Here is a 23,577-nt window from a genome sequence, read left to right on the forward strand (position 1 = left end):
ACCAAAAAGAAGTAGTTCACTTGGGCACAACTGGATATCAGAGAGGGCTTTCCAGAAGAAACACTTAAGATGAATCTTGAAGAATGGTGTGTGACAATGAGAAAAGGAATGGAGAGTAGCAGAGGAGAAAGCACATACAAAATCATGAAACCCTGGAAATGTATCAGTTATTCTGACCACTCATATGTAGAGTAATGCTGGGAAATGGAGCTGCTCAATATGTATTTGTTGAAATGACTGATAAAGAGCGGAACCTAAACAACTTAGTAATTACTAGAAATGATGCACAAGGGAAGAGGAAAAAAGTAATCAAGGACCACCCAACTTCAAAAGCAGAATAGATGGTATTATTGTCACTGAGACAGAAAATGCAGGAGAAAGAAGTGAAATGATGAGTTGAATTTTGAAAAAATTGAAAGTGACATAGCTATGGAACATCCAGAAGAAGAATCAACAGGCAATTGAATATATAGGTCTAGAGCTTATGGCAGTGGTATGGCTAGCGGAGGTGGGTTTGGAAATTGGCACAGTATGATGGTGGTTAAAGCCACAAACATGGGATTGCTCAGGTAGAATATTCAGAGGGAGAAGTCAGAGATATAGGGAAGGAAGAGAGAAAGAGCCAAAGGGTGCAAGAGTGAGAGCAAATGAGAGAGAGAGAGAGAGAGAAAAAAACACGAGAGAGAAAGTCATGGAAGCCAAAGAGAAGAAATATTGAAAAAGCAATCAATAGTGGTGAGTACTTCAAAGTGGTGAAGTAAGGTGATGGCTTGAAATGTGTCCATTAAATTTGGCAACTGGGCAGCTATTTGTGGAACCTTAACAAGTTCCATTTCAGTATTGGAAAAAGCCAGGCTAAAATAATCTGCAGAGTGAATGAGAGATGAGGAATTGGAGATAAGGAATATAGAATACTCTTTAAGGAAATTTGGTTCTAAAAACAATAAGTCTGAAGTGGACAAAGACAAAGAGTTTATTTCATTCTGGTTTTTATTTTGGGGGATGCAAGACTTAAATATGTGAATATATCTAACTCCCTGAGCTTTTATTTCCTTATCAATAAAATGGGATAATAATACCTCTTCTGTATGGTCTTTCAGGTTGTTGTCAGAACAAATAAGATGACATATGTGAAATATCCTAAAGTACTATATAAAGGCCAACGTTATCATATATTTGTTATCATATATTTGTAAATGTTGAAAGAATAGAGTTATAAAAGTTGAGTCCAGTGAAATATGGCTGGCTATAAAATCAGTGATAAATTACAATCAGTCTAGATCTAAAAATATTAAGAAAAAGTTCCTTTTAATACTGAGACTACAAGTTGCTCACCCAAAACCTTAGAGGCTAACAACAGACTTTGAAGTCCCATACTGTAGAATTCTTCTGGTACTTCTAGGTTGTAGCCTTGGTTTCTAAACGTCTTCATTATGCCAGAAAAAAAAAAAAAAATGCCAATGAACCCTGGAAGATCACTGTGCATTAAGTCATCTGGGAATTTATTAGTCTTATGAGTAGTAGTTCTTAAATAAAGATTTCTGGCAATTGCCCCATTTTACAAAGCAACAGACCAGCTCCATAATTTAAGTCTCATGACTTAATGAGCATGGTGAATGACCACAGCTTGCTGAGTATGTTATTTCAGGGGGTAACTGAGGTATTCTGGGAAGTAAACTAGCCATTTTAGGACTTCCCTCCTGGGAAGATTAAGCATCCAAAAGAATAAGGTTCAGTCATTGTTTTACTAGTCACGAAACCTTTAAACACTTTACAAAGAACATTATTTTTAGCACTATGACATCAGTGTAACTAGTTTTTCTCTCATAAAACTTCTGACAAGTAGTTTTAACATGCCCCATCTTCCTCCCCTGGGAAGACATCTTATCCCTGTAAAAGAAAATTGTCTGTTTCCTTTTCTCTGCACTTATATACAACTCCCCTTTGACTGAGTTTCCTAGTTGCTGAAGTCTCCTTCTCAGTTATTTTATTTTCATGGGTGTAGGGTGCTAATTAAGGTCAAGCAGTTATGTCTCAATTCCAAACAGCAATTGTACAGAATAAATAACTTTACAACAGATACTAAAAATCCAGTGTTGAGGCCCAAATAAACCCTATCTGCAAGTATTTTTTACATTTTTAAAAAATCTTAAACCCGGCTGCAATACTGAGATGGTGCTTCTTATATCCATGTTTCTCAAATATTTTATCACTAATGTGTGACACTACCATAATAACTATTAACATCTACGTGTTAATTTTTAGACCTTTTATCCACTGCAATACTGAGTTTCATTCCTAGGACTGAGCGGCAATAAGGCACTTCGACATGACCTCAATCAGGACTAAAAAGAAAAAGACAAGCATTAATTTGCCCTAAAACAATACCTCCAAACATTTATATAAACTTTTATAGATAATCAAGTATGTTTCATAAGTTTACCTCATTTAATATTAAAATTATTTTGTACATTTATTATTCTTTATCATCCCTGGTTAGTAGAAGAAAATTATAAAGCCCAGAGAAGCTTAAGAAACATTCCCAAGGCCACACAGTTGTTTAGGAGCAGAGCCAGGTCTGTATCCAAGGTCCTCTAATTCCCCAAATCTTTCCACTACACCATAGATGGCCCCCATCATGTTACCCACTCTCTATGTAACTTCTCTAGCAACATGGAAAACAGTCTGGGTCCCTCTGAAGTCATTAGGAATCTTTGATGAAAGGCAGACGTGAATTCAGTTCTTCCTCCAATGAAAATACATAATATATTAGTTATATAAGGAAAGTTATGGGATCATTGTGGATATGGAAAGCTTGAAAGCTTTTGAAAGGAATTCACAAATGATGCTTGGAATCCTGAAAAGGCCAAAGAAGATATTACAAACAAATGACCAAATGTGGAATGGGGGGAAATTCCATTAACAATCAGTATTTTCATTTCAATGGTTTGTTTTTATTTCATAAAGGCATTTCTTTCATGGAAAACTCTTGTTTTTGAAAGGATTTCAAATAAACATCATGACCCACCTGTAGATGGAGAAGGGAGTCACTGATCGGATGAGGGATGCCACAGCCCCAACCTTGGCAGCTTCCACTGCCCCCTGGAATCGGTATTGCACCGTCCTCGAGTAGTTGAGATAAGGTTGGTTATACACAACAATCTTCCCTTTTGCTTCTGGGGCCCTTCTCCTCAGTTCATCGAAAGAGTTCACCACCAGAACTTCAGCTGTAATGCCTAGAAATAAAAGTCATACAGGATTAACTTATGGTTTCCCATTAGCCGGGTTGAATTGGCACACAAAAGGTCACACATGCTCTTTCCGCTACATCTGGCAAACTGATTTGAGATGATCAAAGTTTTAGAGCCATTTACCATGGGAGAAAGATTGTGGGGTTAGCCAGTTTCCCAAGAGAGAGAAAAGGCATTCAAAATAATATAACATACGACTCAAGGTTTTTCAACTCACTTGACCAGCTGGTATTAAATCAAAAATTGCATGAAAAGATAGCTTCTTTTTTTTTCTTTCTTTCCCACCCAAAGAAGTCATGAATTTCACAGGATGATGCTAATTATTTATTTAACAAATGCATTTCAGAAAGCTTCCCTTAGGATTAATAAAACACATATTTATCTTTTCATAAAACTATTTTGATATGTTGCTAAACAACCTACAATGACATAATACGAAGGTTGGCAGTTTGTGAAGAATACTTTTCATAAATCCAACTCTTAACAAATGGTTAATGTAACCTCTCCCAAGAACCACAAAAAAGTCAGCTTGTTTTCTTTCCTCCTTTGTATAAAAACATTCTTAAAGGATGTGGAAACTTCCCATGCTTCTCAATTTACAGTACTTGTTCATCATCAAACACACCACTATTCTTCAAATAAAAATTTTGAGGACATTGTGTAATTGTCCTATAATCCTGTTGTCTTGGTTAGAAGAGATGTGCCTCCTTTTCTTATACCACAAGACTTGCCCAAATCTTCCTGATTAGGGAACAAGGTTTCGCATCTTCCAAGAAGTTATTCAAAAACTGCCAGACCACTGAAGATACAACTTGATGGGGTAGTGAGAATGACAACGAAAACATATTTAGCAACAAAGGCCAGATGCAGTGGCTAAATATAACTATCTAAGAGAAAGTGGTAGCAGCCTGTTTTGTGGCTTTAGCCACACCGTCATGAAATATGTCAGTAAAAACCAAAGTATCAACATATATTAAGTATACTTCCTTAATATTGCAAACTAGAGAATTAGGTTTTTCTGAAAGCTTAACAAATGTTAACTGTTACATGGAAAATCCTTTTAAAATGCACTGCAGGTATGAAAGAATTCTTGCTTTCAGTCTAGGCCTCATCACATTGGACCTTTTGGGCTGGCTCTCTCATACTTCTGGTATCACTATCCAGACTGAATTTGTACTTTTACTTTAAAGTGATTGGCTACAAATATATAAGCATGTCCCCACCAATACTCAGAACTTAAAATATAATCTAAAAGAAGCAATATATAATTATGAAAAGTAAGGAAACCACTAGCTTTTTTCCACATAAGCATGCATAAAAATACAAATAAGGGTTTGGCAAGAAAGATTTTGAGATTCATAACTTTCTGAAACCTGGAGTTACCTTGAAATTTGACTGGTGTTATTGTTGGCATAGTATGGGAATTTTGCTGATGGTTTTCAGCTGGTCCTAATGAATAACAGGTTCAGAGGTCTACCCAAGGGATGTCTCAGCAATGGGGTAATTTTGGCATCTGGATTGGAGCCACTAGAAATGAAGCCAAATTTCTATAAATTTCCATAGGCCACTGCAAAATTAAAGTCATATGAGAATGGTTCTTCACTATGGTCTATGCTTCAACTCAAGTTCTTTCAGCAAACAAGACAGTGGAGTCCTGAAGAGCCAAACCTAACCTAGACACCGCCATTGCCAATGCAAATCACCAGTAGCAGCTACAGGTCAAAACCTATCACCACGGACTTGGAAGAGGAGTTCAAATGAATCTTTCTTCCTGAAAGCTTATGGTCATCTCTCACTCCTCTGTCTCCTTCATTCCCCACATCTAATCAATCCTCAAATACTAATCACTTTACCCCTAAAAGTCAATACTGATTGAAACCATATCCTCTGTTTCACCCCATTATACTCTGTCACATTAGGCCCTCATTACCTCTCTTTTGGACTGTTAGAAGCCCAACCCTCCCACCACCACTGGTATCCCAGCCTCTAGCCCAGCCTCCTCAAGTTTAACCTCCACAGAGTTGCCAGAGTGGCCTGCTTCAACTACTGAAAAGCCAGATCTGCCTACAGCACCAGCCCCCTGCCCATCTCCCACTTCTACCAAAAACCCATCATTTCAACATACCATTCAAAGCCCGTCTACCTCTAGAGACACCAGCTCCCTTTTATTTTAAACTTCATCAATACTAACCTTAAAAGGTCCTACTCTCACACCATGCAATTTCACTCTCCAGTGTCTTTGTGCATGCTACAGTATATCATGGCTTGTTGACCCCATTTTCCCAACTTCATCACGTGACCAACACCTATTTATCCCTTGGGATTCCATTCAATAATCACTTCTTTAGGGAGCATTCCATGGCCTCCTCTCTCCTGTCTCATCCCTCTACCCACACCCTGGGGAAGGCTGGGTCATGTATTACACTCCTCCAGACTTTCAGGGCACCCTGGACATACCTGGGCACTGGAAAAATGAAACTCTATTTATGGCTCTCTCTGCTGCTTAAACTATAATCTTCTCAGGGTTTGGGGCCATGTTCATTTTTGTCTGTATCTCCAGGGACTAACACAGTGCTTGGTGTACGTGTGGGCAACGGTCATTTAACACTCCTTGAATGGCACTGCTCCAAATAAGTGACCATTGACTGGGTCTGAAGCATCTTCATGAGTGTTCAATTTTGCCTTTAAAGTTGGATAGCCCTTCTCCCATAGGAAATCAGCAGTCTGATTCTCTTACCACTCAGAGTACAACTGCAAAACAATAACCAAATAAAAGAGGCCTTGGGGCAATCAGACTATAAATATAAATTCCAAGGACAAAAATTCAGATACTTGAACATAAGAAAGCTCTTCTGATCTCTCTTAGAGCCTAGTTACCTTTACTTTACACAAAATTGTACATCTGTTATTAAACCTATCAACAATGAGAAACAACAAATCAAAAGGAGGAGAAAGGCCTGAAAACTGACAGCAACACTACAAAAAACAATGTCGGAGACAGAAACATATAAAGTAATTAATACTAACAGACCCTTCTGCAATGACAGAAATGTTCTATATCTGTGCCAACACAGTAGCCATTAGCTAAATGGCTACTGAGTGCTTGAAATGTGACTAGTGACGAGAGAAACTGAATTTTTAATATCATTTAATTTTAATTAATTTATATTTATACTTAAATAGCTGCACATGGGTAGAATTTATAATCACTGCAGGCTCAAGCCATTGCATAGGGCAAATAGCTGATGGCATCTCTGCTGGCCCCGAGGAACTTGCTTCGAAGCAGTCACGTAGCAGGAATGACAGTCATAGAGGTAACCTCCTCCAGAGTTCACAGACCAGGTGGACTGTATTCGGTAGCCATCGTTAGGGAAGGCAGGAGGTGTGCAAAACATTTTCAGAAGATTTTTGCTTAAATTGAAAAAAATAAAACTAGGCCATCTGGAAAACTTCACTTTTCTATATAAGTTTGTGCTCTGACACATTACATCAAAAGAAATATTCATGCTCTCCTACAAATCAGCAGGTTTCTACTTGTTTCTTCATTCTCATTCCCCTTCTTCCCATCCAACCATTCTAAAAGACAGTTCGTGAAAAACCTCCAAGAACACAAAACCACTGTCATGTTCACAATAAGGCCTACTCTGATATCACAATTTATAATTTCAACTCACTCCTAACCTCTTGTCCCTCTTAGCTTACTTAGTTTTTCCATAGAATTTATCAGCGTCCAGTTGTACCCACTACAATAATGTAAGCTCCATGGGGATAGAAATTTTTGTCTGATTTATTGATTAATATTACCCAAGTCCCTGGGATGGTGTCTGGCTCATAATATGTGAAACACACACACACACACACACACACAAAATGAATAAGAACTCCCCCCGCCAAAAAGTATAATAACCTATCTCTGATTACCCTCCAAAAATGTATACTTCCAAGGAACTTGCATATTTCTGTAGATCAGAATAATTAATAATAATATAGCTACTTTGAATGTCTATTGTTTACACTAATGCTCACAGCAACTCTGAAAAGTAGTTTATTATGAGGATACTGAGATGCAGAGAGCTAAGTTTATGCAACTACTAGGTGTTGAAGTGAGGTTTGAACTATTGGATTCATCCGAGGGTCATGCTCTTCCTATTAACTGCCTTGTTATCTTCTCTCACAAACATAAAATACATCAAAAGAAAAGCTCATCATTTTAAGACAAATAAGACGGAAAAATAAGTAGGTGTATACAAGTGTGCCTAACTTGTCAGGTATCAGTTGTTTTCCTTAGTCTACACAGGATGTTGCTCATCAATCGGGGTGCTGTCATCATACTAGGTCTATTACCTGTTAACAGGAGAGCTGGCCTAGGTGCTTCACTCTAGAACAAGCGTCATCAGGCTCTCTTAGAGTAATGAAAATGATTACAGTAGTTAATTTCTGAAGAGAATGTAGGATGGAAGCTAAAAAATATTCATAAAGTGACTCTTGGCTATAGCCTATTGTATCACAAAAATGGTATAGAAATCCTCAGGTTTTCTATACCTGAGGATATAAAGGATACTAAATCCTTTTTATCTTCCACACCTGATTTCAAAATTGGTCAATTTATTTTTTAAGCCACTTACTGCTGCGGTCTCCTTGCAGAGACAGCAGATGCTGACTGCCATGACATTGGCTCAGACCATCTCTTCTATGGAGAATTTGATAAAGAGACTCCAATCTTAGTCTCTTCTGACTTGAGTCCTCCCAAGAACAGTTAAGAATAAGAAGATAATTAAGGAAGAATTTTGTAATGTTTTCTCCCATTAAAAAGAAAAGACTACAGAGGAACATGTCTCTGGGCTCAATTCAATGTGTTACGTTTTAGGAAATTGATTCTGATTTCAGAAGACTTAACTCCTGAGCAGGAAATAATTCAGCCCTACCCAAAAGGAAGCCTAGCTTTTTACTTTTATCGCGTAGTCTTCTACCGTGTGCACTCTGCAAGATAACTAGGTCCATGGAATAGCTGGTTTTTCCTGAACTCAGAGTTATGGAGAAGAGAAAACAGTTGTTCTGGGAAACTCAGTGTTTTGGCCTGAAGTGCTAAGGAAATTGCAAATTCATGGCAAGGCAGATAAAAGAACATCAGAGCAGTTCTTTTTGAGTGTCCATTTGTTTATAGAGAATATTATGATTGTGCAATGATGTCCTCTTCATGGAAGAACAAGCCTTAAAGATTCAAATTAATTCAGCAAATTTATAGCCCTCCTACTGGGCCAGGACTTTGTGCTGGGCATTGGGGAAAGTATAAAGATGGGTAAATTCTGGTCCTATCCTTAAGGATTGTATAATCTGAGGAGGAAAATAGGTAAATAATAACTTTAAAAAGAACACAGACTGCAAGTATTAAATGAAAATAAAATTTCATGAAATAAGAACATAAATCAGTATTAATTCTGACTAGGGGAAATCTAGGAAGTTTCCTATAAGAAGAAACTTTAAGAGGGCTTTAAAAGATTTCAATAGCCTGAAAATGAGGGAAAGTACATTCCTCGGTAAAGAACAAAGAAGGGAAGACAAAAATAGATGAAACATCTATTCATTTACAGTGAATAGGAGGCTTCCTGCCAGGACCCAAAACAGACAGAGGGACACTCTACAATCTTCCAATTTTTAACTAAGGTATTTATAGACCCCCATCCTCATGCTGTGAGTGCCAAGAAGGAAAACAGTCTCCTTGAAGAAATTTTCAGGAAAAAAAAAAAAGAAAATAAAACTCAGCCATTAGTTGAGTGAAAGTTAGAAGAGCAAGGGGCAAAGCACAACACCAAATGCTAGCTGGTGGCACATGACCCATCCTTTCCTAACTGCGTCTCCTGAGATCTGGCTCAAATTAAACCTGGTCTGGAAGCCTTATGAGAGAGCCCAGACACAACTACATCAAAATCCAGGGGCCCAGTAAATTATCATTACCTCTAGAGAGGCAGCTGTCTGCCCAACGAGGCAGTGTGCCAAGAGCCATCTTACTATACTGACACCTGTGGACAAGCCACCGGCAAAGCATCTTGTCTACTTTGACCTTTAAAATAATAGAATTTACACAGAGACTTTTGCTGCTTAATAGAGGGGTAGGTACAATAGGCCCATTACGTTCAATTTGACATGTAATGTTGGACACTCCAGTTTTACAGAGACCCAACTCAGCAACCTGCAGCAGCAATAAGCATAGAACACTTTTGGTCCTTAGAAATCTGATTATCTTAAAATCCAAACTTCTCCTATTGTTATTACAGCAGCACGAAGAGGCAGTCAGACTTTTGAGTACCTTGATTACTTTCAGCAATTATCACAGGAAACATTTATACCCTAAAACATGAAGTATACTCTTGTCAAAAACAACTTGGTTGCTTTGAACATGGTTACTTTGAAATGTGGTTGGCACAGTTGCTTTCTCCCCAACCACTGGGTGTTTCCTCATAAAGGTGACTGGTGTGGGAGAGTGAGAGCTTTCATAAAAACCACTGTCATCTAATACATCTGTTAAGGTGAGCAGCAGGAAGGCTCAATGTACCTCAGTCAGCTTCTAGTGGTATTTAAGAAGGAAAATCCACTGGCCTTGGTGGTGGTGGCTGGGATACAGAAGTGAGGTGCTAGTGATAGTAAACTAACACAAGCCTGTTGTCATGCTCTGGAGGTCATGACCAGCTTCCGTGGGAAGGTGGGATTTGAAAAATTAGTGCTAATTGACTAGGAGACACTGGCAGGAAGCTAGGGAGGAGAGAGGGCTAAGATGAAAGTAAGCGGAGAGTGAGGGAGAGAATGATATGAGAGAAGGCTGGCATGGTTTGCAGGGTGAGAGCACACAGGAGCCTCATAGCTACGATTAAGGAATTCGGGTGAGGATAGAGAGGTCAGGCAAATTCAGATTCACATTTTGAAAGCATGATAAAAGGCTTGGAGGAGGTAAGGAAAGAGATGGAGGACTGTTTAAAGGCCAACTGCCCCATTCTGGCTGAGAGATGAGAGTGGCTTAGACTGGGGTAGGGCAGTGGAGACAATGCACGGAAGGCCATCTGGAGAGCAGCATGGATGGACGCCATTTAATGCAATGGGGAAACTGGCTTCGTGGAGCTTTGTACTCCACTAACCATACTGCCCATCTAGGTAATGATTGTTTTCCTGGGGAAAGCTGTATGTAAACTGAGATTTAGCAATCAGATCGTTCAAACCAAAGAAGGTATCTTTAAAAATTTTGTTAATAAATTGAATCTTTGCAGTAAAATAAGCAACCATCTTACTCTATAGCTTTTTTTAAAAAGAAGGTATATATTATATTACATTATATAGTTTTTAAGATATGCTTAAAACTGGGGATTTCTGCATCAATAACAAGAAATGTACATCATTACATACACTGGATTGATTACTGGCTATAAAGCTATCACTAGCCTTTTGATCCTGAGTAAGTTGCTTAACTTTTCCTAGCATATAAAATGAGAATCACAATAATATTGGCATCACCAGGCTTCTGGTGAGCACCATATGAGATGATAGTAATAAACTTGTTCTGTGCATTATAAATCACTATAAGACAATATGGTATATATTTTAGGGCTCTGGATGTATATTTAATAGGCATAAGCAGTAATCATCTGATTATTTAAAATTTCACTTCAAACCAAATTACCAGGAATAAAACAAAGTGGATGTAACTTCAGTAAATATTGAACCTACTTGGCTCAGAACAGAGCTTTTCCACACCACATCAGACAGCTGCAGTTTTGACTAAGGCGATAATTTAAGCCCTACATCTTAGAGGCCCAACATCAAGCTGGACAGAAAAGCTGAGTGGGTTCCATGAGTCTACTTGGCAGCAGCGGGTAGAGTAAGTGATGGAGGGGTAGGCAAGGGAAGCAGGAAAGGGGCTTGTTGGAGAAGCAGCAGCAGCAGCGGAACAGGACACAGTGGCCCTATCCAAAATAGACCTAAGTTATATTCCATTATTTCCTCTCCCCTTCCTTTAAGGAGATAACACATGCCTGCCCATTGCCTTATAAACTGTGGTATCTCTGTTGAAGACACTGACCCTGGACTTGGCCAAGCAACTTGCTCCGGCCAGTGGAATGAGAATGGGCATGATAAATGGTCACAGCTGAGCAGGACCATTAAGGACCATTGTGGGATTTGGCTTTGTCTCTTAAGAGCTCAATGCCCTCAGCCACGAGAATGGTCTGTTTCAGACGGGAGCTGCTCCTTCCACCTGCGTTCTGGGGTAAAAAAGATTCCTGAGGCAGGAGCAAAGGCACTACCAACTGGCAGCCTGTATATATATAAAGTAAACAAGAAATAAATCTTGGTTGTTGTAAGCCACCAAGATTTTGGAGGTTGTTTGTTACCACAGGATTACTGAGTGAGAACTGACTAATTCAGGGGATCTGAACTAAAAGTTTTTATCAGAGTTTTTTTTCACGATCTATGGCTGATTGATGAGATATAGAATAAATATATTTGATACCTTACGGGAGATTGTTCAGAGAAAATTAGATAACTACTTTCCTCCTCCTATCACACATCAAAGTGATCAAATGAGCAACACCAAACAGCAGAAAACAAACAAATCTGAAGAATTTAGCAAGTGTAGTGATCTAACACATGTAGACTAAATGACAAAGAATTTTAAATAGCAGACAAACTAGACTAAAGATCATTAAAATACAGTCTTGGCAGCTTTGTTTAGCTAACTTGCCTGATGTCATTTCTAACAGAAACAAGTAGCCATGTCATACTGTTAAATAATTCTATACCCTTTCAGTAGACTTCACTATTTCATCTCCGAATGCATTTTCTTTCTAAATTCCATCTTCACAAACCAAGGACAAAAATGATAGAAACTAGTGTGCCTACGTTTGTATCAAGTAAAAAATGTTACTATAGTGTTGTATTAGAGGAATAAAATAACTCTATGACAACTTGGTTTCCAAAATGGGCTTCTATGTTTAGCTATGTCTTCACATGTTGTGTTCTGTGCTCTTCTTAGAGAAATAAAATTTGAGTATAAAGTACAGTAACAAAGCAGAATTTCTGTCCCAAATAATAATAAACCTGACTTACTTTCATGATTCAATTTGATATAATTTACCACTAGATGAAGATTCTAGAGATATGATACATATATATATATACATATATATTATATATATCAGAACCATATGACTTACATGAAAATTTTCTGGATGCTATGAAAGTCCATTAAACTAGACAAATACAAATACAATTATTGACACTAATGACATTCCAGCCAAAAACCAGCACCATATAGTCTTAAGGAGGTGGGAGTAAGGGCATTACCCACATTTTATAGGTGAGAAAACTGAGGCACAAGAAGGTTCAAGTATCTGAGCAAACTAGAAAGTGGCAGTACTTGGACTTGAGTCCAGGTCAGACTGACTCCAAACTCATTTAAAAAAATACTTGCTATCAGTCAATTTTGTTTCTACAATAATTTTAATCTCTGAGTCAAGTTTTACTACAGATATGAATCAGTATTCTAGAATAATAATAACAGCTGAGTTGCAGCTATCATAAATCTTTTTTCTAATTATTGAGATCAAAGAACATGTGGATTCTCACCCTTACAAGTGAAAGAAAATGCCACTCCAACTGGCTTGGAAATGTTTTCGTTCATGTGACCAGTGGTAGGGCCAGCTTCTGGCAGTTTCTGGATCTTTGTGCTTCCCTTCACCATGTCAACTTCATCTTCAGTGTCTGTGGTGTTCTGCCCTAAAACAGCTCCAGGTTCTCCCAGACCTCCCATCCTTACTATACTGCAAGGGAAAGAGAGAGTGTCTCTTCCAGCAGTTCCCACACCACAGCAAAGACAGAGGAAGCTTCAATTTTTAGAAGTCCCAGCAAAGAAGTCTGTTTAAAATTCATGAGTTATATGCCCACCGATGAATCTAATACTATGGCCATGGGGCTGGGCTGTGCTGACTACCTTAAGCCAAGCAAGGCCCACCTACTCCTAGACCTGTGTAAGGGGCCAATCCTAACCAAACCATAGGCAAAAGCTGTAGTCCCCAAATAGAAGGGAAATGAATCCTGGGTGGCAAACAACAGATGGCTACCACGAGGGATGTCCCTTGATATTGCCACAATTTGTAGTGTAATGCTTTTCCCATATTCTGAATTCAATATGTTTGCTGAATTGAAGTCAATTAAATTGACCATATTGTTCATGATCCACTTTGGCAGGGTGAAGAGCCTCTGAGGCCATTTATCCTCAACCAGTGAACTCAACAAAATGAATGGGAAGTTTTTGATGAGCCACCAATTAATGAAAAACAGGCATCCATTTAACAATATTAATAATTTATTAATCTATACCAGAAACTTAAGCACAAATGCTGTGGTAATAGAAATGTTAATGCTATTAGAGTTCATAGCTTGCATAGCTCCCAAGAACCCATGTGGACCAGTTGTGATCCTTAAATCATATTTGAAAACCATTATTCTATACAACTTTGTGATGTAATAGCAAAAATTTAAGCATTTGCAGAATTTCTGTCAGATTTTAGGGTAGGATTTTCAAATATTTAAAGAAAAAAACAGGTCTGTATATATTCAATAAAATTTTTTTTTCTCATTTAATATATTTTGGAAATTAGTTCATATCGAGAAACACAAACTTAACTCATTGCTTTTATTTTATTTTATTTTATTTTTGAGACAGAGTCTCACTCTGTTGCCCAGGCTAGAGTGAGTGCCGTGGAGTCAGCCTAGCTCACAGCAACCTCAGACTCCTGAGCTCAAGCGATCCTCCTGTCTCAGCCTCCCGAGTAGCTGGGACTACAGGCATGCGCCACCATGCCCGGCTAATTTTTTCTATATATATTTTTAGCTGTCCATGTAATTTCTTTCTATTTTTAGTAGAGGTGGGGTCTCGCTCTTGCTCAGGCTGGTCTTGAACTCCTGAGCTCAAACGATCCGCCCACCTCGGCCTCCCAGAGTGCTAGGATTACAGGCGTGAGCCACCGCGCCCGGCCTAACTCATTGCTTTTAATAGAAATAAAACATATACTAATATGTATAAACATACTTTAACTTACTGATGGACATTTGTTTCCAAATTTTATTACTACAAAAATTCTGAAATAAATGTTGAAATGCACAATGTGAATTTTTCTATAGGTTAAATTTATAGTAGTAAAATTATTAAGTCAAAGATATGTACATTGAACATTTTAATGGGATAAATCTAAGAGGTAAAAGGTAATAATTCTTCAGTTTAAAAAATTTACATTAATCTAATGATAACAAAAATAACTACTATTTGCACACCCTGGCCAGGCACCATGCAAAGCTCTTTACATACATTATTTCATATAATCCTTATGTTCCCTATGTGGTAGGGATCATTTGCTGACCTATCAGTAATTAATCTAATATGAAAACTGAGACTTGATACAGGTCACAGAGTTTGGTTAGTTGTAAGTCTAAGATTTGAACCCAGACCTATCTGATGGAGACCTTCCATCTCTAACAGAAAAAAATGGAGAGAGAGCAACAGTCCTGCTGATCAAATCTTCATCCAGTTAGTCATCCATATATTCTATCTACAAGGTACCTAAATACCGGACATATAAAGTGCCTTAGAGGCCATCGCTACTAAGATTTTTAGCATATTATCTTACACAGCCCAATGTATTTACTAACTGCTACATAGACATGCAGACATAGAATAATTGTTGCTGAGTGGCCCTTAAATGTATATTTTTATCTTTTTTCTCCTCATTTAACCTAGTTTAAAAGTTTTAGTAAAACTATCTCTTCAAACAGGTTTATTTGATGGTCACTTCAGTAGAGATTTAATAATAATAATAATAATGAACTACCATTTATATAGGGTTGTACCATGTGCCTGACACCATTCTAAATGCTTTACTTATATTAACTCACTTGATTCTCTCAGCAGCCCTATATGTAAGTACTTTTATCATCTTCATTAAGTATAGAATATTTATTTATACTTGTGTTTTTACTTATTTTCCAACTTATTACCAAAAGAATTTGAAAAGACTTGCAAAAATACATTGAAAAAAATAGAAAGAACGAAAGAGAGAAAGAAAAGAAAGAAGGTAAAGAAAACAGAAGTAGTAAAATAAAATAATGTCATGTTTAACATTATCAGAAAAAAAAATATATGTCACAAGGTTTGTGGAGTCGCTGGACAGGACCATAAGTTTTGCCACAAACTGCCTGGCAAAAAAAAAAAAAAAAAGAGCAAAAAAAAAAAAAAAAATCAAGCACAAGATTCACAGTGTCCATAGCAAGAAAATAAGCCAGTTGCTTAGGAGTAGCACAAATTTTCTACTAGAAAGTTATTTGTGGGTCCTCATAGAGAAATTGCCGTGGGATATACTAATGTACCAGAGTCCATTTCTAACATGTATGGATATTACTTCTCCCCATATCTGTTTTCTCCCTCTCCCTCAGTAATAAAACCCTTAATTTTGCTTGGAAGATGACTGTCTAGAGAAAGGAAAAAAATACCCCATTTTCCAGCTTCTCCATAGTTAGATGTGCCCACAGTACTTAACAGGAGAGGCACATCTTTACTCTTTCCTGGTCGCTTAAATGCAGATGGAAGATGTCATCCTGAGCCATGAGGTAGACTTGCAAAGGAACATCTGGACAGAGAAGTCTGAGCTCCCAACACTGTGGTGCAGTTATCTAGAATTTTACATGACAGAGAAAGAAACTTCTGTCTTGTGTAAGCTACTGTCATTTGCTGGGAGGGGTGGGGGGGCAGGGTGTCTGTCATTTTTAGCTAACTGAAGAATGAAGGGGACAGAAACCTTCTCTGGATTAGGTGATCATGGAACACTTCTCAGAGGAGATATTTAAGCTGAGAACTGAAGGATTTTATGCTAAGGAGCCATGGATAGGAAGAATGGAGACAAGAATACTCCTTGCAGAAATCACTGCACCTACAAAATTCCCTGGGCAGGAAAACCTTTCTGAGGAACTGAAGGACGATCATGGTGGCTGGAAGTGCAGTGAGAAAAGGCAAAGAGGAATATGAGATAAAGTTAAAAAAAAAAAAAGGCAGGGACCATAACATGCAGGATCTCATGGGCCATGGTAAAGAGTTAGAATTTGTGTCAGTGGGGACAAGGAGAAAAGGAAACCGTTTTACATTGTTGAAGGGAATGTAAATTAGTAACAGCCATTATGCAAAACAGTATGAATTTCCTCAAAAAATTAAAAATAGAACCATATGATCCAGCAATCCCACTACTGGTTATATATAGAGAGAGTATGAACTCTGTATGTCAAAGAGATGTCTACACGCCCATGTTCACTGCATCATTATTACAATAACCAAGATATAGACTCAGTCTAAGTGTCCCTCAGTGGACAAATGGATAAAGAAAATGTGATACATAGACAAAATGGAATTACTATTCATCCTTAAAAAAGAAGAAAATCTTTCATTTGCAACAACATGGATGAACCTAAAGGACATTATGCTAAGTGAAATAAGCCAGGTGCAGAAAGACCAATACCGCATAAGCTCACTTAAATGTGGAATATAAAATCCAAACTCATAGAAACACAGAGTAAAATTATTGTTACCAAGAACTTAGGAGTGGAGGGATTGGGAAGATGTTGGTCAAAGGACACAAAATTTCAGGTAGGAGAAATAAGTTAAAGAAATTTATTGTCCATCATGGTGACTATAGTTAATCAAAATATATTGTATACTTGAAAATTGCTAAGAGAGATTTTAAGTGTTCTCACCACAGAAAAAGTATGTGAGGTAATACATATGTTAAACAGCCTGATTTACCCATTCTACAATGTACACATATACCAAAACGTCATGTTGTACACCATAAATATATACAATTTTTACTTGTCAATTTAAAAAAAATTATTAAAAAAAATTGTAAAACCCAAAAGCTAAAGAGAGAGAGACAGAGTGAGAGAGAGAAAATTTATTCTATAGTCAATGGAGAACAGGGTCTGCCAAATAGCAGGCCCTCAAACATTTGCTGAATGAGTTTTTAAGAGGTATTTTAAAAGATAATTGCATGATAATTTTTCTAGGCAGAAGGACCAGCAAGGAACCATATGACAAAACTTTTATAAAAAAATATAATTGTCCCAGTTATAGAGCAGAGGAGAGAAAGAGTTGAAACTAGTGAGATCAGGTGAAAAGAAAGACCTAAACAAAGATTACGATGGTAGTCTGGCCTGATTTCATAGTAGAGGAAAAGAAGTAACTGAATTTGTAATGTATTTTAGAAACAGAATCAATAGTGTTCACTGAATGATTTGACATGGGGATAGGAAGAGGGGTGCAATGAGAAAAAGAAAAGAAGGGTTTGATGAGAACTGAGTAACAAAGAGTTAAAGGATAGATTCTACGCCAGGAACTTGGAGTGAATGTGTATTCCATATTGTCAACTCAGAGCAGAGCAATATATATTGACACGACAATTTATATCCTCTTACAAAATTAAGGCAACTAACAGACATATGTCTGAGTCTGTGGCCACCATACTTCTCCAAATTGGTTGCCAACGAGCTCAGATTTTCCTCAGAATACAGTTGCTCAACAAGGCAAATGGGTAGTCAAGTCCCCAAACATACAGGCAAATCTCATTTTATTTGCTTTGCTTTATTGTGCTTCACAGATAATTGCATTTTTTATGAATTGAAGGTTTGTGGCAACCCTGTGTCAAGAAAATCTATCAACACCATTTTTCCAACACCATGTATTTGTTCACTTCGTGTCTCTGTCATATTTAGATGATTCTCACAATATTTCAATTTTTTACATTATAAATGTTAATGGTGATCCGTGATCTTTGATGTTACTATAGTAATTTTTGGGGGGCACCATGAACTGTGCCCAAAGAAGATGATGAACTTAATCAATAAATGTTTTGTGTATTCTGACTGCTTCACTGAGCAGCTATTCCCCTGCCTCTCTCTCTCTCTCCTCCAGCCTGCCTATTCCCTAAGACACAACAATAGTGAAACTAGGTTAATTATTATTAATAACCTTACAATGGCCTCTAAGTGTTCAAGTCAAAGAAGTGTCACATGGTTCTCAATTTAAATCAAATGGTAGAAATGATTAAGCTTAGTGAGGAAGCCTTGCTGAAAGCCCAGATAGGCTAACAGCTAGGTCTGTTGAGCCAAACAATTAGTCAAGTTGGGAATGTTTGTGATGAGAATTAAAAGTGCTACTCCAGTGAACACATGAATGATAAGAAAGTGAAATAGCCTTGTTGCTGATATGGAGAAAGTTTTAGTGGTCTGGTAGAAGATCAAACCAGCTACAACATTCCCTTAAGCCAAAGCCTAATCCAGATCAAGGCCCTAACTCTTCAATTACATGAAGGCTGAGGGGTGAGAAAGCTACAGAAGAAAAGTATGAAGGTAACAGAGGTTGGTTCATGAGGTTTAAGGAAAGAAGCCATCTCCATTACATAAAAGTACAACTTGAAGCAGCAAGTGCTGATGGAGAAGCTGCAACCAGTTACCCAGAAGAGCTAGCTAAGATCATTGATGAAAGTGACTATAGTGAAGGCAAAATAGACTTTATTGGAAGAATCTTCATAGCTAGAGAGGAGAAGTCAATGCCTGGCTTCAAAGGTTCAAAGGACAGGTTGACTCTCTTATTAATATTAGGAGCTAATGCAGCTGGTGACTTTAAATTGAAGCCAATGCTCATTTACCATTCCAAAACTCCTAGGGACCTTAATAATTATGCTAAATCTATACTTCCTATGCTCTGTAAATGGAGCAATAAAATCTGGATGACAACACATCCATTTACAGCATGGTTTACTGAATATTTTAAGCCCATTGCTGAGACTTACTGATAAGAAAAAAAGATTCCTTTCAAAATATTACTGATCATTGGCAATGCACCTGTTCACTTAAGAGCTCTGGTGGAGATGTACAAGGAGATTCATGTTGTTTTCATGCCTGCTAACACATCTGTTCTGCATCCCATGGATTAAGGAGTAGTTTCAACTTTCAAGTCCTATTATTTAAGAAATACAATTCATAAGACTATGGCTGCCATATACAGTGACTCTTCTAATGGGTCTCAGCAAAGTAAATTGAAAACCTTCTGGAAAGGATTCATCATTGTAAATGCCATTAAAAACATTTGTGATTCATGGAAGGAGGCCAAAATACTAACATTAATAGGAATTTGGAATAAGTTGATTCCAACCCTCATGGATGACTTGGAGGAATTCAGGACTTCAGTGGAGGAACTAACTACAGATGTAGTAGAAATAGCAAGTGAACTAGAAATAGAAGTGAAGTCTGACCGTGTGCCTGAATTGCTGCAGTCTCATGATAAAACTTTAAGGGAGAGTTGCTTCTTGTGGATGAGAAAAGAAAGTGGTTCCTTGAGAAGGAATCTACTCCTGGTGAAGATGCTGTGAACACTGTTTAAATACCAAAGGATTTAGAATATTACATAAACTTAGTTAATAAGGCACTTATAGGGTTTGAGAGGATTGACTCCAACTCTGAAAGTTTTACTGTGGGTGAAATACTATCAAATAGTACCACATGCTACCAAGAAATCTTTCATGAAAGGAAGAGTCAGATTAATGTGGCAAACTTCACTGTTGTCTTATTTGAAGAAATTGCCAAAGCCATCCCAACCTCTAGCAACCACCACCCTGATTACTCAGCACACGTCAACAAGACAAGACCCTCCACCAGCAAAAAGATTACAACTTGATAAAGGCTCAGATGATCATTAGCATTTTCCAGCAATAAAACATTTTTTAATTAAAGTATGTACATTGTCCTTTTAGACATAATGTTGTTACACACTTAACAGACTACAGTATAGCATTAACATAACTTTTATACACACTGGGAAACCAAAAAATTTGTATGACTCATTTTATTACAATATTCACTTTACTGTAGTGGTCTGGAACCAAACCTGCCATATCTCCAAGATATGCTTGTACCTAGAAGGATCCGAATGATATAAATATTGCCCTGTCCTCAAGGAATTTAAAATGTAAATACTGAATTAGCTTAATATATTAGCTTACAAAAAAAATAAAAGTAAACAGTGCAGTTTCTTTATCTACACAATAACAAAATCACAACAATGTTGTGTGGAAGAAATCAGAACATGTACTTGAAACTGTTGAGTAAATTAGATAACCAATTCAGAAATAAAGTATATTCTTTACCACCTTCCCATTTCTCTTCTTCCCCTAACTGGCAAATCGTTCGAAAAATCTATCTCCTCCTTCCATTTTTCTCTCTCTCCTTTTGTTTAATAACAGTTTCATTGAGATTAAATTCACATACCATACAATTCACTCACTTAAGTGTACCATTCAAAGGTTTTTATAGGTTATTAAGTAGGAAATGTTCAGTTGCCTTAAGTACTAAGTTTGGCAGTTGATAACTGTGACATTTCACTTTGACATTTCTTGTTTTATTTTTATTGTAAAGATATATCCTCTGTCTTTCAAACACATGTTTTGGCTTGTGATTACCTTTCAAAAAATTTTTTAGAACAATTTTTGTGGAACCATGGATAAGTCAAAAATTTGTGTTATTTTTGAATATGAGCTCCATCATGGAACCAATGCTGCACAGACAGCTCAAAATATCAATGAAGTGTTTGGGAAGGATGTGGCTAATTAATTCATGGTATGTGAATGGTTTGAGAAGTTCCATTCCGGTGATTCTAATCTTGAAAATAAGCCATGTAGATGACTAGAGACCAAGTGGATAATAATGTCACTATTCCAACAATATTGGACCATTTGAAACAAATCGGCAAGGTAAAGAAGCTGAAGAGATGCGTTCTGTATGAATTAAATGAGCATTAGAAGAGAAATTATCTTAAAGCTTGCCATTCTTTGCTATCAAGACATAAAGGTGAACCATTTTTGCACCATATTATTATGTATGACAAAAAATTGATTCTTTTTGACAATTTCAAGAGTTCATTACAATGGCTGGATAAAGATGAAGCACCAAAACATAGTCCAAAACTGAATATTCATCAAAAAAGAGCTAATGGTGTCTGTTTGGTGGTCTATTGTCGGTATTATCGACTACAGCTTCATGAAACCTGGTCAATCAATTACAGTGGATGTCTACTGTAACTAATTGGATGCAATGATGAAGATGCTTGTGATTAAGCAGCCAAGAGGTCAACAGAGACAGGCCAATCCTCTTGGAAGACAATGCTCGACTACATTTCATACAAACAACACTGCTGAAACTACAGAGGCTGGACTTGGAAACTCTGTCATCCACCATATTCACTAGACCTTACACCAACTGACTACCACTTCCTTCCAGGCTTTGGACCACTTCTTGCAAGGAAAAATATTCAATTCTCAAAAAGCTGTGGAAAACGCCTTTTGCAATTTCATGGCCACTTGCTCTCCAGGCTTCTTCACTGCTGGCACAAACAAGCTACCCTTAAGATGGTAAAACTGTGTTGATGGTTTAGGTACATAATTTGATTAATTGTATTATCTCTTGTTTAAGATAAAATAAACTACACTTTTGATTTGAAATCGGACATTTCAATTTTTTTTTTTTTTGAGACAGAGTCTCACTCTGTTGCCCAGGCTAGAGTGCCGTGGCATCAGCCTAGCTCACAGCAACCTCAAACTCCTGGGCTCAAGCCATCCTCCTGCCTCAGCCTCCTGAGGAGCTGGGACTACAGGCATGTGCCACCATGCCCGGCTAATTTTTTCTATATATATTTTTAGTTGTCCATATAATTTCTTTCAATTTTTTTAGTAGAGATGGGGTCTCACTTTTGCTCAGGCTGGTCTTGAACTCCTGAGCTCAAACAATCCACCCGCCTTGGCCTCCCAGAGTGCTAGGATTATAGGTGTGAGCCACCGCGCCCGGCCGGACATTTCATATTTAATGACCTAATAGCATATTCAGAGTTACGCAGTCATCACCACATAAATTTTGAAGCATTTTTTCTCATGCCCAGGACAAACACTATACCATTAGTAATCACTCCCCATCTGTGCCCTCCACTGATACAGTGGGGTTGCCAAACCCCTGGCAAACATTAACCTTTCTATCTCTATGGATTTGCCTATTCTATACATTTTATATAAGTGGAATCATACAAAATGTAGTCTTCTGTGATTGGCATTTTCACTTACCCTAGTGTTTTTGAGGTTCATCCATATTTAAGCATGCATCAGTACTTCATTCATTTTTGTTGCCAATATAGAATATTCTATTAATTATTCAATAGAATAGTATTCTATTCTATGAATATATCACTTTTTTTTCTATCCATGTATCAGCTGCTTTAGGACTTGTCTTTGTGTTCCATGCAGTGCATCACATGATGCCAATGAGGATTGTGAGCCCCTGATGGTAGCAGCTGTGTTTTACTCATTTCTATATTAACATCACCTACATCTCAACTGGCCTATAACACGTGTTAAAAAGTCTACGGATGGTATGAAAAAATGATAGTGCAAAAATCATTTATAGAAAATAATATTTATGTTAAGGGTAAGATTTAGAGAAATGCAAACATCTACATTCACATTAACCCTTAGCACTAATAACAAATTTTTCCAAGGCAAATAGATTGCTTCCTTAAATGTAGCCGGGATAATATCTTAACTTGGAATGAAAGCTCTCCTGGAGCATCCATCCATCCATCCAGAATCCCCTCACAGTTTTGTTCCAAAAGCCTTTGACTTTCAGCTTCTGGTCTTTCAAGTGAAAAATGTGTTGCTTCCAAAGTAATCAGAAAAAGAAAGGTACTTAGTTGCCTTCACAGCATTCACAATCCCCAATCTAATTGATAAAATCCCTGTGATTTTGTATTCCATTTACAGGGAAAATAAAGCTTAAGAAAACCAACAGACTGATTCTGTTCATTAAAAAAAAAAAAATTAAAACTCAACTTATATGAAACCGGGTTTATTGTTTGGCATCATCCTACATTTACGTAAATAGTCAGAGCAATGCCCCCAACATGTGTTATTCATTCAAGAAGTGTCTAATGCTTTGGTAAGTCCTAAAGAGAATAAAAATGTAAGATATTCCTTAGTCTGAAGTAGCACAAATTAATTGGGAGAGATGAAGTAATTTATCATAGGTACCATAAAGAGACCTTTTATAATGCTGGAAGAATACAAAGAAGATGGATGTCAGTCCCTGAAAGAACTTGCCCTGCCCAGCTGTCCAAATTAAAAGCCTATAGGCTCTGCCCTACCCAGGCCCTTGTAGTAGGCCAGAGAAGTCTATGGAAGAGTATGTTGCATGTTTTCTGGTATCT

At 37.4% G+C, this 23,577-nt stretch overlaps 1 protein-coding gene across 1 annotated transcript in view; it reads right to left on the reverse strand.

Annotated features, from left to right (window-relative positions):
- CPQ (carboxypeptidase Q) overlaps positions 1-23,577 on the reverse strand; it is a 448,482-nt gene that overhangs the window by 292,585 nt on the left and 132,320 nt on the right. The window contains exon 3 of the mRNA XM_069466192.1: positions 3,029-3,236. Coding sequence (XP_069322293.1) covers positions 3,029-3,236 — 208 coding nt within the window. The remainder of the gene's footprint in view (positions 1-3,028; positions 3,237-23,577) is intronic.

The sequence above is a fragment of the Eulemur rufifrons genome, chromosome 3, assembly GCF_041146395.1.
Source record: "Eulemur rufifrons isolate Redbay chromosome 3, OSU_ERuf_1, whole genome shotgun sequence".
NCBI lineage: Eukaryota > Metazoa > Chordata > Mammalia > Primates > Lemuridae > Eulemur > Eulemur rufifrons.